The sequence below is a fragment of the Hemitrygon akajei genome, chromosome 12, assembly GCF_048418815.1.
Source record: "Hemitrygon akajei chromosome 12, sHemAka1.3, whole genome shotgun sequence".
Lineage (NCBI taxonomy): Eukaryota > Metazoa > Chordata > Chondrichthyes > Myliobatiformes > Dasyatidae > Hemitrygon > Hemitrygon akajei.
This window is the reverse complement of record NC_133135.1, coordinates 30,856,017-30,871,925: the sequence shown is the minus strand read 5'-3', so window position 1 is coordinate 30,871,925 and position 15,909 is coordinate 30,856,017. Positions and strand designations below refer to the sequence as shown.

Here is a 15,909-nt window from a genome sequence, read left to right as displayed (position 1 = left end):
AGTTTTGCACTCACACATCCCTTCCCATTTTAACACCCAATTAATTTTATCCTAGCACTAGAGTGTAATATTTAGAGATGTTTGTACAGCACATAAATGGGCTTTTTAGCCCACAATGCAAACTGCAACTCTACTTCTGCCTTTCTATTCTAATCCCACTTACCCAACACTAGATCAGTATCCTTCTATGCATTGCCTATTTAATCTATCTCCAACATCTTTTCTGGCTGTGAGTTTCAGGGCTCAACCACCGTTTAAAAAAAAACCCACACCCCTCAAAACCCCTTTAACACTTATCCTTCTCACACTGAACCTATGCCCACACATTTGTGATACCCTTACCATGGGAGAAAAATTGTTACTATCCTAAATTGCCCCTCATAATGCAAGAAAGAAAACAGGAAAATTACATATTTATTTCCTTTAATAACAGACACAGCAACAGGAAAGGACACCATGAATATTTTACCTGGAATATTAGGACTGGCATCACCAGTTTTAAGTTCACAGTATTCCTCTTCCTTTTGCAGCTTCCCTTTATACTCTTCACTATTACCATGTATTACAGGATTAATGGCATCATCATCTTTGAGGATCGTAGCATTGTTATTCATCTCTTCTGGCAACTCGAGACAAACCTTGTGTCTCTTTGTTCCTATTCGATGTTTTATTGGGCTGGCAATGAAAAAAACTGTTTATTATGCAAAAAAAACACAATTAACAAAAGCAAGAAGCATTCCTCACTTTTCCCACACCACCTGGCCCCTTCCCACCACTTGAGATACATAATACAGGGGATTTCTAACTGTATTTTATCCTGGAGAAAGCAAATTCCCCAAAATTCTGATATCACATTTTATGGTTATTACCAAATCTGTCCTAACAACGGTGAGCAGAATTAATTAATAGACTTTGCCAACATTTGCTCAATCAAATAAAACAGGAAATCATTTTAAGAAGACAGCTTTTGTATAGATAACTTGGATACCTATGGAAAAAATCCCAAAATATGCACAAATTCCAAGTATTCAAAGATCTAAATGAAAGTGTCTCTTCTCATTGCCATTCCATTCTATAAAGTTTTTTCCCCTCTATTGTTGAAATTGTAGTCTTGAAATAATTTCAAGCTGCAGTGAGGTCTAATACCCTACCATTTCATAAAAAGCACCAAAGGCACAATATGGTAAATATTTCAAAATTTGTATGGATAAAAAAATATATATTTAACCTTTGCTTCAGGGGAAGTAACTTTTCTCTTCAGTTACTGCCCAATATGCTAAATGTGCCCATTTAAAATGAAAGTAATTCCAGCTGAGAATAATAATTTCAAACAAGATGGTGCCGCAAACAGCAGCTGTTGCGAGCTCCGTATCAACTTTACAATGTACTACAAATTTCTGCAATTTCCTTCGCATTTCTTATTCAAGATGCTGATAATCACATTAGATATGATTGGTTGACTTTTCTGAACACTGGGAAGACGGCATTTACCCGCAATGTGCCCCCTGTCTACACTGGGAATCTCTGTCCATGGGAGACTTATTTATTACACCACCCCTACCTCATAAATGATGCCGGAGGCAAGGGAGAAGGGCCGGCATCCTGATGAGGTTGAGACAGTATGCTGGCTGGCTGCCGCTCCCTAACGCATTCCTGGCTAGCCCTCCGTTACTGGGCAACAAGCTGTGTGAACTGAGAGCCAGAATCTCCGATCAGCAGGAAACAAAAGAGTGTAACATTTTGCGCTTCGTGGAAACCTGGTTGACAGAGGAGATACTGGATCACACTATCAAGCCCTCTGGGTACTCCCTGCTCCTGGCAGATAGGTCTAAAAAATCTCTTGGGAAGAGTAAAGTTGGGGTATCCTTCACGGTCAATAATGCTTGGTGTGACCCCCAGAATGTTCATACCCTTAAATTGTTTTGTTACCTAGACCTGGAGAACCTTGTGCTGCTGTGTAGACTTTTTTGGCTGCCTAGAGAGTCCACTGCTGTTATTATTGCAGCTGTGTATATTCCCCCACAGATTGATAATGACCTGGCTCTCAAGTAACTGTACTAAACCATCAGCACCCTCCAGACTGTACACTCAAAGGCTGCTTTCATTGTCGCCGGAGACTTCAGTTGAGCGTCCCTGACTAAAGTCTCTCCAAAGTTTTGCGAACACATCCAGGTGAGTAAACAGGGAAATAGTATACTGGACCACTGCTACCTTCCCTTCTGCAATGCTTACAAAGTGCTCCTCCGTCTACCGCTTGGAAAGTCTGATCACTCCTCCATCCTGCCTCAAGAAGGAGTTGAAACAAGAGGCGGTCATAGTTAAAACCGTCCACTGTTGGACTGACCAATCAGTCTCCATGCTACAGGACTGCTTTGATGACGTCAACTGGAACATCTTCCATGATGAGGATATATCCAAGTTCATGGAAGGGGTCACAAGCTTCATCCAGAAGGACGGAGGATGTTGTCCACCCCCCCCCCCCCCTCCAAAAAAACAAAAAAATCAGTCAGGGTCCATCCAAACCAGAAACCCTGGATCAACAGTTCCGTACAAGCTGCACTTACAGCATGAGACAGAGCGTTCACTGCTGGTAACCATCAGGAACTCAAGAAATGCAGCTATGATCTACTCTAAGTCATCAAGGCAGCAAAACGACAATACAGGATCAAGTTCCAGACACAGCTCTCCACCAACAACACCCACAGCTTATGGCATGGTGTGCACACCATCGGGGACTTCAAAGCTAAATGCAGTGATAGCACTAACATCACTACCTCTCTCCCAAACAAGCTAAATCTTTTTTACACTTGGTTCGACGTCACCAAAAATGAGCCCCCGAGGAGAGCTGCCGATGTGACCTGTACCGTGGTCATTTCTGAGGCTGAAGTACGCAGGTGCTTCCAACGAGCGGACAGCCACAAGGCTGCAGGACCGGACGGCATCTCAGAGCAGATACTCGGAAAGTGCAAGGCACAACTGGCTGGCATGTTTGCAGACATTTTAATCTCTACCTCTCCCAGTGTAAAGTGCCCCCCTGCTTCAAAACATCCACCACTGTCCCTCTACCTAAAAAAACCCAAGGTAACATAACTGAACAACTGGTGTCCTGTTACACAACTCAAGAATAAGCAAATGCTTTGAGAGGCTAGTCAAGGACTACATCTGCAGCATGCTACCACCCACACTTGTCCCCCTACAATTCACCTACCGACACAACCGATCGACAGATGACACAACAGCCACAGCTCTTCACAACATTCTTACATACCCGGAGAAGAAGGATGCTTATGTGAGAATGCTGTTCTTGGACTACAGTTCAACATTCAACACCATAATTCCCTGCAGGCTTGACAAGAAGCTCAGAGACCTTGGCCTTCACCCTGCCTTGTGCAGTCGATCCTAGACTTCTTGTCAGATCGTCAGCAGGTGGTAAGAGTGGGCTCCCTCACCTCTGCTCAGGGCTGTGTCTTAAGCCCCCTCCTTTAATTTCTGTATAACCATGACTATGTTGCCACCCACAGCACCAATCTCCTAATTAAATTTGCTGACAACACGACACGGATTGGCCTAATCTCAAATAGTAACAAGGCAGCCTACAGAGGAGGTCATCACCCTGACACAGTGGTGTCAAGAAAACACTTCTCTCTCAATGTTGCAAAAACAAAGGAGCTGGTTGTGGATCACAGGAGGAACAAAGACCAGCTTACCCCTATTGACATCAATGGATCTGGGGTTGAGAGGGTAAACAGCTCTAAGTCCACAGTATACACATTACTGACGACCTCACTTGGTCTGTACATACTGGCTGTGTGGTGAAAAAAGCACAACAGCGCCTCCTTTACCTCAGATGGAAGAAGAAGTTAGGAATGAGTCTCCAAATCCTTAGGACTTTCTACAGAGGCACAATTGAGAGCACCCTGATGGGCTGTATCACTGCCTGGTATGGGAACTGTACTTTCCCTCAATTGCAGGACTGTGCAGAGAGTGGTGCGGACAGCCCAGCACATCTGTGGATGTGAACTTCCCACTATTCAGGGCATTTACAGTGACAGGTGCATAAAAAGGGCCTGGAGGATCATTGGGGGTCACCCCAACGACAAACTACTCCAACTGCGACCATCCAGGAAACGGTACCACAGCATTAAAGCCAAGACCAACAGGCTCCAGGGACAACTTCCTCCACCAGGCCAGACTGATTAATTTACGCACTTGTATTTCTAAGCTATATTGTCTGTTCTGTTGTACATCTTACTGCCCATACTATTTATTACAAATTACTATAATTAGCACATTGCACATTCAGAGACACAACAAAGATTATTCCTCATGTATGTGAATGATGTAAGAGTCAATTTAATTCAAATGAATCATTATCTACTAATGTCTACCTTTTTGTTTCAGCAGTGTCTTTTTGTGTGATGCACACTTTTCTTTCAGTTTTATTCGCTTCTACTTCAGCTGCATCAGCATCTTCGTCATTCAAAGTCTTTGTGGTTGCATTCTTTAATCCCTCATAAAATTCAACTGCTTCTCGAGTGGCTTGTGTGTGGTCAATACAAGTTGTGTCTTTACCCACTTTCCACAACTTGTATCTTTCAGGCTGAAACTTGCGCACAAAAACATCCATCGAAATCTTTACCATATCCTTCCTGCATGAGCACTGGAGAAAACATTCATAATTAGAATCTTTCCTTTTAAAAGCTGTCCAGCACAAGATAATTTTTCAATTGAAGTAAAATTTAGAGTTGAAATACTTTGTATTACAAGCTCACTTTTAGAAATTTAATATTTGACACAGAATTACAGCGAATTAAAAATAAAATCTTCAGTCATTTTGTTCCATTAATACTGCTTATTGATACTGTTCCACCAAATATTTATTGAGCTTGAACAAGGGGCTCTGACCTGAAGCATTCCAAGGGTGGATAAGCCCTGAAATTATTGAATGGTGGTGCAAGCTCAATTGGCCAGATGGTCCTGCTCCTATTTCTAATGTTCTTGTTAACTCCTTCTCTTAGTAAAGATGCTCTTTCCAGCATTTCTTTGCATTTCAGATTTCCAACAATTCTAGACATTCAGATTTTTTACTTTCTAGCTCTCACTTTCATAAATAATACTTACACCTAAATAAGCTGGATACACTATTGGATCTCATCTTGAGCTTTTACAAAGAACTTCACAAAATGGTTATATGTATTTTCCCCCAAAATAAAATCAAGACCAAGACAAATTTGGCAAGTGAACTTCACTGTTGTACTTCAAAGTGGGATTACTGAAGAGCAGTAACAGTGAGACAGTCTTCCCCCCCCCCCCAAATGCACTACACTTTACATTCCTTCTAAAGCAGATGTTTAATGAAACTCTATTCCAGTTCAGTTACTATTTTCTAGCTCTTAAGATAATAAAAATAGTGGAAGACTGCAGATTAATAGTTACCCTGTGGCGACCCACTTCCTAACGCACTCGAACTGGCTCACAAATAGCCAGCGCGCCGGCATAAAGGCCAGTCCCAAAAGGGCGCCAGGTCTGCTTCACCAACAAAGGGAAAAGCCCGCGCAGGACTGTGAATACCTGCCCCCTACAGCATCCGCGCCCGGGGAGGGCGGGATCAGGGAGGCTTTAAAGCGAGGCCACGAAGTTCGAAAAAAATCTTTTTTAACTGCAGTTTACCGACTCCATGTCGTTATTTTAGCGCTGCGTGTAGCACACCGCTACAATTGGTGACCCCGATGGCCCAAACGATATTTGGGCCGAAGATGACTGATGCCGCATCTGTTCATGCAGTTTCATTGAAACTGCCAAGCTTCTGGACACTGCGACCTCACCTATAGTTCCAGCAAGCAGAAGCCCAATTCCACGTTCGGCAGATAACCTCAGAAGACACACGTTACTACTACGTGGTGAGCTCCCTTGACCAGGACACAGCTGCCCAGGTTGAGGAGTTCATACAGTCTCCCCCAGCGGACGGCAAATACACGGAATTCAAAGCCCTGCTCATAAGGATTTTCAGACTCTCACGGCGCGAGCGGGCTGCCCGTTTACTGCACCTGGATGGTTTGGGAGACAGACGTCCATCGGCTTTAATGAATGAGATGTTGTCTCTGGCCGGCGGACACAAACCCTGCCTCATGTTTGAGCAGGCATTCCTGGAGCAGCTGCCCGAGGACATACGCCTGTTGCTGTCCGACGCGGATTTTAGCGACCCCCGGAAGGTGGCAGCCTGGGCGGACTTGCTGTGGAACGCCAAGAAGGACAGTGGGGCGTCCGTCGCACAGATGACCAGGCCACGCTCCCAGCAGCAAACCTGACCAGGCCCGGCCACAGAGCCCGCTAACCCCAGAGGCAGGGGTGAGGAGACCAACGAACAATGGTACTTCTACCACCAGCGGTGAGGCGCAGAAGCCCGCCGCTGTCGCCCACCCTGCAAGTTCCCGGGAAACGCCAGGGCCAGCTGCCGCTGATGGCTACGGCGGCTGACCATCGGGATAGCCTCCTGTATGTGTGGGACAAGTGGTCGGGACACCGTTTTTTGGTCGACACACCGGTGCCGAGATCAGCGTCTTACCTCCGACGAGTTACGACACCCGCAACAGGGCACCGGGTCCCACCCTGAGGGCCGTGAACGGCAGCACAGTAAGGACCTATGGCACCCGTACGGTGCAGCTACAGTTTGGCTCCAGCCGGTTCACGTGGGACTTCACAGTGGCCGCCGTAGCCCAACCGCTTCTGGGTGCAGATTTTTTGTGGTCTCACAGCCTACTGGTCGACCTGCCGAGGCAGAGACTGGTCGGCCCTACGAGGGGCCGTTTACGGTGATCAGGAAAAACGGGTCCACGTTCGTGCTGGACGTTGGGGGGAGAGAGAAGGTTTTCATGGTGGACCGACTCAAACCTGCCCATGTGGACCTGGCGCAACCGGTCGAGCTTCCAGCACCGCAGCGCAGAGGTCGACCTCCCAAACAGGGTCCGGCCCAGACTGTGGACATTGGGGGGTGTATCGCCGGTTCTGGGGGGGGGGGGGGTTATGTGGCCACCAACTTCCTAGCGCACTCGAATCGGCTCACAAATAGCCAGCGTGCCGGCATAAAAGGCCAGTCCCAAAAGGGCACCAAGTCTGCTTCACCAACAAAGGGAAAAGCCTGTGCGGGACTGTGAATACGTGCCCCCCTACAGCATCCGTGCCCAGGGAGGGCGGGATCAGGGAGGCTTTAAAGCGAGGCCGTGAAGTTCGAATAAAATCTTTTTTAACTGCAGTTTACCGACTCCGTGTCGTTATTTCAGTGCTGCGTGTAGCACACCGCTACAACCCTAATATTAGGAGCTGCAGAACAACATTTTCATTTGTTTTCTCTTCCTAACTCAAGCAAGAGCTTTAATAAAAATACTTTTATTTTAATTCTGCCCTCAAGAAACAGAAAAATACCAGCACGTACCAAGACAGCATGCTTCCCATAATCTATCCATCGAAGCGAAGCAAAGTTTGTAGATTCAGCGCAGTTAAAACCATGATTAAAGCCTGCATGGTAACCATAGGGGAACGTGATCATGAAATCCCCTGCCTCCTGGGTCACCTATGAATTAATGAAGACTGGTTAAAACTAATACATTTTCCTGAAATGAATTCATTCTACCATATCACCAACAAGTTACCAGACAAATGAAATCAAAAGCAAAGTAATTGCACAACCAAACTAACAAAGTGGCAAAATGAGTAGTTTATCAAATCATTTTTCCTTCCCTCTACACCATTAACAGACCCAATATCACGACAACTGAAAAGCAATGCGATAATTGAAGTTTGACCGTCTGTAGCATCCAGTGAACACCATTAACAATACCAGTAAAAGAACAGATCAACAGACATGTTGAATTAAGCTTATAGTGCAGAGCTTATTCCTAACCATAAGTCTGCACTAGAATAAAACACTATAAATTTGGGTTTGCCAAATGGTATTTACAATGCAAGTACGTAGAAATGTGAAATATGCTGCTATATTCTACTTGAAAATGAGTGACAACATTCATTTCACTGCTCTGATAAAACAACCAAAAATATAATCATTTCAGGCAAAAAGAAATGTAATGAGTCAAAAGGACAGCATCATAAAAGTAATAAGTACTTAAAACATAAAGAAAACACAAACAAGGTAACAAATAGTTCTTCACTTTTTTTTTGTTCCTAAATAGATGACATTTAAGGATATTTAATTTTTAATATTTAATATTTAAGGATATTCCACTAATACAGAAATTGGCACAAGGTTCTCAGCCTGAAAATGTTTAAAAAAAAATATCAACATGTGAAGAGGAATTATTGTGGAACGAGTTGATCACATGTAAGAAAATAGAATTCTAACAAGTATATCCCATTCCCCTAATCTGTTGGCTAAACTCAGTTTGCTCTGAGTACAAAAATATGTTGGGTTTTTTTTGTAAGGAATTTGTAGCACCAGTCAAAAGTTTTAATTTCCTAAATCAACTTTAAAAAAAATCAGATACACTGCTTATTCTCTGCTACGGTATTGTTTACAATAACCCAACATCATGCATGGAAAAACAAAAACAACATGCTGGATACACTCTGGTCAGATTGTATTCACAAAAACATTTGCTTCAAGTCAGAGAGTCTCCCCCCCCCCCCCCCCCCCCCCCTTAGAATGTCTTTTTGCTTTAGATTTCAAATCATATAGTGGTGCTGGCTTGAAGGGCCGAATTGTCTATATATACTTTTTAAAAAATTCAGTATCATGTACATGCCCTGTCAAAGGGAATTCCATATTTCTTGAGTATAGAAGGAGATATCAGAGTCATCTTATGACGCAGAAATGCTTCACAGCTTTGAGCGCTTCCTGGGAAAAAGCCTGTTTAAAAAAAAGGAGGAAATTTTCAACAATCCATCTTAAAACAATCAGGCAAAGCATTTTTTTCTTAATCACATAATTTCTCCAGTATTTCCAAGGCTTGTTCCAATTAAAATATTAACTGATAAATTATGCAAGAAGCATTTTCTGACATTGGTCTTCACTAATGTTATTCTATTGTTCCTAGTTGAGAGATATTAATACTGTTTTTAGCATGGTATTTCCAGCTAATGTTCACCTTCTGGTTACTTCAGGGAATAATTGCATTTAAACAAAGATGATGCAAATTGGTCCAATTAACATTTTAAATGCATCAGTAAATGTGCTCTGATGGTTAAAACTCGAATTACAGCAATAAAACAGGCAGCATATTCAAAAAAAGAATTTAAACCCATTATTTGCAATTTCAACCCTCTAGCCAATAGTTTATAGTAGCAGACAAAGCAAACTGAAAATGCAAGTATGATTATGTTATGTAACATGCTATTTGACATTGCCTTGGATATGCAATACTCCATTTGAGAAAAGCAGTATTCATTTTTATTTTGAAATGCAACTGTTTTCTGGCCATTTTATACTTGAAGGCCACTACAGAGACTGCGCGGTTAAGACATAACATCATTGAAAAATAATAATAATCCATGGGACATGAATGATATTGGCCATGCTTCCTTTATTGGGCGTTCTATTCAAGACGATAATCTTGTGCAAGTTTTGTGAAAAGCTTGTCTTCGTGGTGATAATAGTTAAAATAGTGAAATTCACGGTGAATACAAATAATTTGGAAGTGTCAAGGATGCACTTAACATGCACACTAAACTATTGCCAATTATTTTCTTCCATGCAATTATGCATACAAGTGTTCTACGACATAATATAAAAAGACTCAAGAGCATCAAAATTTAAAATTGTGATGCCTTTCACATTATTTAACATATACTTGTCAACCATGTTTTCTACTAGCTTGGAAATGGAAGGGACAAAATATGAATCTTTGCCATTAAAAAATGTAACACATTAGATTTAGAAGCTGAAATAAAAAGCCTGTACTGATCAGTGAGTTGCTTTGCTTCCCAAAACACTACAAAGTAAACTGAAGAATGAATTCGCAATGGTCTTCTTCTTGAAAAATTGCACATTTAGTATTTTAAACAGCTTTTCCTCCCCCTTTTGAGAATTGCCTAGTGTCTACTATCAGGAAAATGAGATGTCCAAAGCCTACATTTTAAAAAGGAACAAGACACAAAGGACTGCTCTAGGCCTAAGACCTTAATTAGTTGACAGGCAGGCTGTGTACTGTAACCACAAAACACCAGCTTAAGAATTTCAAAAAATATACCAACTCATACTGCTATTCCACTATGTGCTCTCATCACTTTTGCCACCAGAAATACCAGAAAGTTCAGAATTCCAAAACGTGTTCAAAAATGCTTAGTGGTTGAAGTGCAAAACACCTGTGGTTGTCTTGAAGGGAATAGGCGATTGCAAGAAGAATTCAGATGAGAACAGCATTGGAGTGCAAGAATTGCCTTTTAGTTTTAACCATCCCCTATTCTATATGCAGAATTTGAGTTACATTTCTAAAATCTGAATCCCTTTCCATAATGTTATTAAAAGCATTCAGTCGATGGGATAAATTTTAGATAGAGATAAATGAGAGACAAATCCACTCCAGAGCAATAATTAAATAAGTGTTGTTTTAACAAGTCAATCTACATCATTGGATCTCAGTTGTTGCAATCACCACCACTAATTGATCCAACAGAGCTGCTAACAATCATAGTGGGACAAAGTAACAAAAATAAAGAAGTTATCTTACAGCTATCTGCTACAGCGAAGACGACAGTTGCTTGGAAAGAAATTTAACAAAACCTGTATATTTCTAACTTACAACAATTTAAAAAAACTCTTCACAACTCATTGTAATTGAGTTATTTTTCCATTCAGGGAGTTAAGAAAAAATGACAAAATTTATACCTTTAGCCAAGCGCTCCAGTCGCTTTCCATGTTCTGGAGGAACAGTATACCTTCAAGAATAGAATTAAAGAAATTATTAAATATGCCAAAAATATTAAAGTCCCTTCTGTGAACTTCACTATCCTGAATGACACCAACACACTCACAACAGTACAAGTCTACCACTAATGGGAGCCTTAAGTTGTCGATTCCCATATCTATGCCATCATTGAATAGAACTTCTTCTGCTGATCATCTTTGAAACAATAGACCACACAACTGTCTATAGCACAGATTGCATCAGATCATGCTGTCTCATTTCATCCAGAAAACCAATTAAGTTCAAAAGTTAATGAATAGTTTTTTCTTCGCTAATCATTTGTACAGCTAGATTTTTCAATGAAAATTCAGTACAACATATACTCAGCAGCCACTTTATTTGGTACATATGCTCATTAATGCAAATATCTAATCAGCCAATCACTGATAGCAACTCAATGCATGAAAGCGTGCAGACACAATAGTCTCTTCAGAGTTCTCTGAGAATGGTGCAAAAAACAAAAAGTAAATCCAGTGAATGGCAGCTCTGGGCAATAAGAGCTTGCCCATGCCTTGTTAATAAGAGGTCAAGAGGAGAATAGGCAGACTGGTTTAAGCCGACAGGAAAGCGGCAGTAAGTCAAATACTGTAAGTTACAACAGTGGTGTGCAGAAGAACATCCATGATGTACATGTTAAACCTTGAAGTGGATGGGCTACAGCAGCAGACCATCACACCACGTTCCACTCCTGTAGCTAATTAAGTGGCCACTGAGTTTAAGTATTTGTCACTAGCATTGATAACACCCATCCCTGTTAAGCACAATACTTAGAAATAAAGATAATGAATGCAAGCTAAATCTGAGCTTTTTACCAGGACTTCGGTTCACCAAAGTGCAGGTAGTTAATGCTGTAGAGATCCATGTCCTCTGTGTGCCAAGCAAAGGTGGTTTTCCACATTCCAAAATAAAGGTAAGGAGTATTGACACCTTCAATGGTGATGCCGCTTTCTTTTTCTACTACATCCAGGATGGTGTTTAAATGCCCAATATTCCATTCATTCACATCCTAAACAAAGAAGAAATCACATTTAAACAAAATACTGTTGAACAAAGTCAATTTGGAAAATGTATCTGTTAAAACTCTTTCAACTACAAACAAATACAAAGATGTATATTAAACACAGGAATCCTGAGTGAATATGGGATTCTAGACTAATCCACACAAGATTATACCACCCTATACCATTCCTCATCTTAACAACATGCACTGGAAAATTAGATGCAGTGTACACAGCAACTATGTTAAAAATGATTTATATAATCCTCAGAAAGCTCCACTATATTATTTGTGTAGCCTCCATGCCCCCAGTTGACCCCCGTTCGCCTAGGGTGAACCACCGTTGCCCTGCCAGTAGTGAAATACTTCGGTGTAAATACAGTGTAATGCCCCCCCAGTACACGCTCGCAATACAAATACCAGACAACACCCAAAAGCGAGTAAATAATTGCAACTTTATAGTTATCTCTTAGTGATGGGTTACTACAAACTCGTCACTGTTACTGGTACTGAGAACCCTACATTTGTCTGTGTCATATTTGTAATTCTTTAATCAGCATTCACTGATCTCAATAAGGTGGCCCGTTCATTTTCCGGCAGATGGTTAACTATATCAATTAGACAGAACTAAAGCACAGGACAGTGAGGTACAGGGAACACCACTCAGAGTTAACGGATATTATTTTACTGATTGAAATGAAATCTTACAAAGACCAACATCCTTCTTCCCTTGACTTGAAAGGCATTTTTTTCCTTTACAGTGAGAAAGAATTGCTCTCACCAGAAATATTACTGCCAAAGAAGCCTCAGAAATACGAGACACCAGGTCTCACCCAGCAAGGATTGAGAAATTAAAGAGTAGTGATCAGATGCTGGAGGTGTGTGTGAAAATGCCTATAAATGGCTACAAAATACCAGCAGTCTTCTTGAAGAAAGCAGGGGATCAAAAGCTGTATCAGGATGAAGATAATTTACCCATTCCCACATAATATGTGGATAAAGTGCTTCCTAAAATCTCAATCCCTTTCTAAAAGGTCACAAAAAGCATTCAGCAGTTGAGATGTAGGACTGGCACCATCAACTTGCATCAACCTTCAAATTAAAGGTACGGTTGAATAATGCTGAAGAATAGCCTATGAAGAGCACATTATTATGCTCCTGCAGTCAGTAACACAGAGCTAAGTACAGAACACACTGGAGGTCACAAAGACACATCTCAGCATTAAGTTCAGGAGCAGTTCCATAGTATACTGAATCATGAAACCATTTATATTTTGAATCCTATCCCTCACTTATACCACAACCGATCAATCAATGACAAACCCATTAATTTCAATGGAGTTGGCAGACCACTAATCCAAGTGGTTTGTTGTGTTGTTTCTATTAAAGTTAATTCACACGAGGTCAAATGCAGATTTAAGAATCAATTTTAAGTTTTATCATTTATAAACATCAAAGATATTTAGTGAAATTGGAAAAGGATTCTAACAGCATAGTCAGTCAGAAAGCATACAAAGTTGCCAAGAGTAGTGATAAACTGGAAGACTGGGAAAACTTTAATAAGCTACAAAAAAAAACACTAAGTGAGCAATAACCAAAAGATTATGAAAATAAATTAGTACAAAATACAAAATTGGATAGATTTGGATAACCAAGGAAATGAAAGGTAGCAAACTAAAAGTTCGTGCATACAAAGTCATCTAGAGTAATGGGAAACTGGAATATTGGGAAATTTTTAAAAAGCAGCAAAGAACCATTAAGCGTGCAATAAAGAAAGGGGAAGACAGATTATGAAAATAAACTAGCACAAAATATAAAAACGGATAGTAAAAGTTTTTATAATTACATAAAGTTGAAAAGGGTGGCTAAAGTGAATGTAGGTCCCTTGGAGGAGGAGAAGGTGGAATTCATATTGGGTAATGAGGAAATGCAGAGGCATTGAACGACTATTTTGAGTCAGACTTCACAGTGGAGGACACATCTAACATGCCCAAGAGAGATATTATGGATGCGATAGGAGTTAAGGACCTCAAAACAATAGCTATCACTAAAGAGGTAGTGCTGCAAACTTGTGGGCCTGAAGATAGACAAGTCCTCTGGTCCTGATGGAATGCATCCCAGGGTACTGAAAGAAATGGCATAAGTTATAGCAGAGGCTTTGGTGATTATTTACCAAAATTCGCTGGACTCTGAGAAGGTCCCGGTGGATTGGAAGACAGCAAATGCCACACCACTGTTCAAAAAAAAAGTAAGCAAAAGGCAAGTAACTATAGACCAACACACACAAAATGCTGGTAGAATGCAGAAGGCCAGGCAGCATCTATAGGAAGAAGTACAGTCAACGTTTCAGGCCAAGACCCTTCGTCAGCTTCATTGGTCCTGATGGTCTTGGCCTGAAACGTTGACTGTACTTCTTCCTGTAGATGCTGCCTGGCCTACTGCATTCCACCAGCATTTTGTGTGCGTTGCTTGAATTTCCAGTATTTGCAGATTTCCTCGTGTTTGCATAACAGTAGACCAGTTAGTTTAACATCTGTAGTCTGGAAAATGCTTGAAGCTATCATTAAAAAAGGAACAGCAAGACATCTGGAAAGAAATGGACCATCAGGCAGATGCAACATGGATTCAGCAAAGGCAGGTCCTTTTTAACAAACTTACCTGAACTCTTTGAGGACACAACGAGCATAGTAGATAGAAGGAAACCGATGGACATTATTTACTTGGATTTCCAGAAGGCGTTCGATAAGGACATAAAAGACTTATCCATAAGGATGCATAGAGTTGGGGGTGATGCATTAACATGGATAGAGGATTGGTTAACTAATACAAAGCAGAGAGCTGGGATACATGGGTGTTACTCTGGTTGGCACTCAGTGGTGAGCGGTGTGCCACGGGTCAGTTTTAGGCGCACAACTGTTCAGGATATACACTAACAATCTGGAAGAAGGGACCGAGTGTAGAGTATCTAAGTTTGTTGATGATATTAAATTCAGTGGAAAAGCAAATTGTGCAGAAGATATGGAGAGTTTGCAGAGAGATATAGATTAACTGAGTGGGCAAAAGTCTGGGAGATGGTGTACAATTTTGGGAAAGGCAAGGTCATCCACTTACTGAAGCAAAAATGAAAGAGCAGATTATTATTTAAATGGTAAAAACTTGCAGCATGCTGCTGTGCAGAGGGACTTGGGAGTGCTTGTGTATGAATCACAAAAGGTTGGTTTGAAGGTGCAACAAGCTATCAAGAAAGCAAATAGAATGTTGGCATTCATTGCTAGAGGAACTGAATTTAAGAGCAGAAAGGTTATGTTGCAACTGTACAGGGTACTGGTGAGATTACACTTGCAGTACTGCGTGCAGTTCTGGTCTCCTTATTTTAACTATATACTGGCTTTGGAGGTGGTTCACCAGGTTGATTCCAGAGATGAGGGGTATTAGAATGTGAGGAGAGAATAAGTCACCTGGGACTGTACTTGCTGGAATTCAGAAGAATGAAAAGAGATCATTTAAAATTATGAAAGGGATAGATGAGACAGAGGCAGGAAAGTTATTTCCAGTGATAGTTGAGAGTAGAACTAGAGGACATACCTCAAGATTCGGGGAGAAGATTTAGGACAGAGATGAGAAGGAACTGCTTTTCCTAGAGAGTGGTGAATCTGTAGAATTCTCCGTGCAATGAAGCAGTGGAGACCACCTCAGTAAATATATTTAAGACAAGGTTGGATAGATTTTTGCATAAAGGGAGAATTACGGGTTATGGGAAAAAGGCAGGTAGGTGGAGATGAGTCCATGGCCAGATCAGCCATGATTTTATTGAATGGTGGAACAGGCTTGATGGGCTTGCTCCTATTTCTTATGTTTTAAAGCCATCAGGGCAGCTTGGGGGAAGAGCTATAGTTTTGTCCATGACTGCAGTAAGTCTTGTTCAATAGTATACGCTGCATGTCCATAAAATTCAGACAGCCACAATTGTAGGCATCATTGAAACAGTTAAATGCA

At 41.3% G+C, this 15,909-nt stretch overlaps 1 protein-coding gene across 5 annotated transcripts in view; it reads right to left on the bottom strand.

The window, feature by feature from the left end:
- LOC140736841 (lysine-specific demethylase 4A-like) overlaps nt 1-15,909 on the bottom strand; it is a 65,920-nt gene that overhangs the window by 33,394 nt on the left and 16,617 nt on the right. For all 5 annotated transcript variants that reach the window (XM_073062818.1, XM_073062820.1, XM_073062819.1 and 2 more), the window contains exons 5-10: nt 11,729-11,922; nt 10,838-10,887; nt 8,757-8,860; nt 7,433-7,570; nt 4,389-4,660; nt 470-675 (exon numbers count right to left, since the gene is read on the bottom strand). In XM_073062818.1, the coding sequence (XP_072918919.1) occupies nt 470-675; nt 4,389-4,660; nt 7,433-7,570; nt 8,757-8,860; nt 10,838-10,887; nt 11,729-11,922 (964 nt within the window). The remainder of the gene's footprint in view (nt 1-469; nt 676-4,388; nt 4,661-7,432; nt 7,571-8,756; nt 8,861-10,837; nt 10,888-11,728; nt 11,923-15,909) is intronic.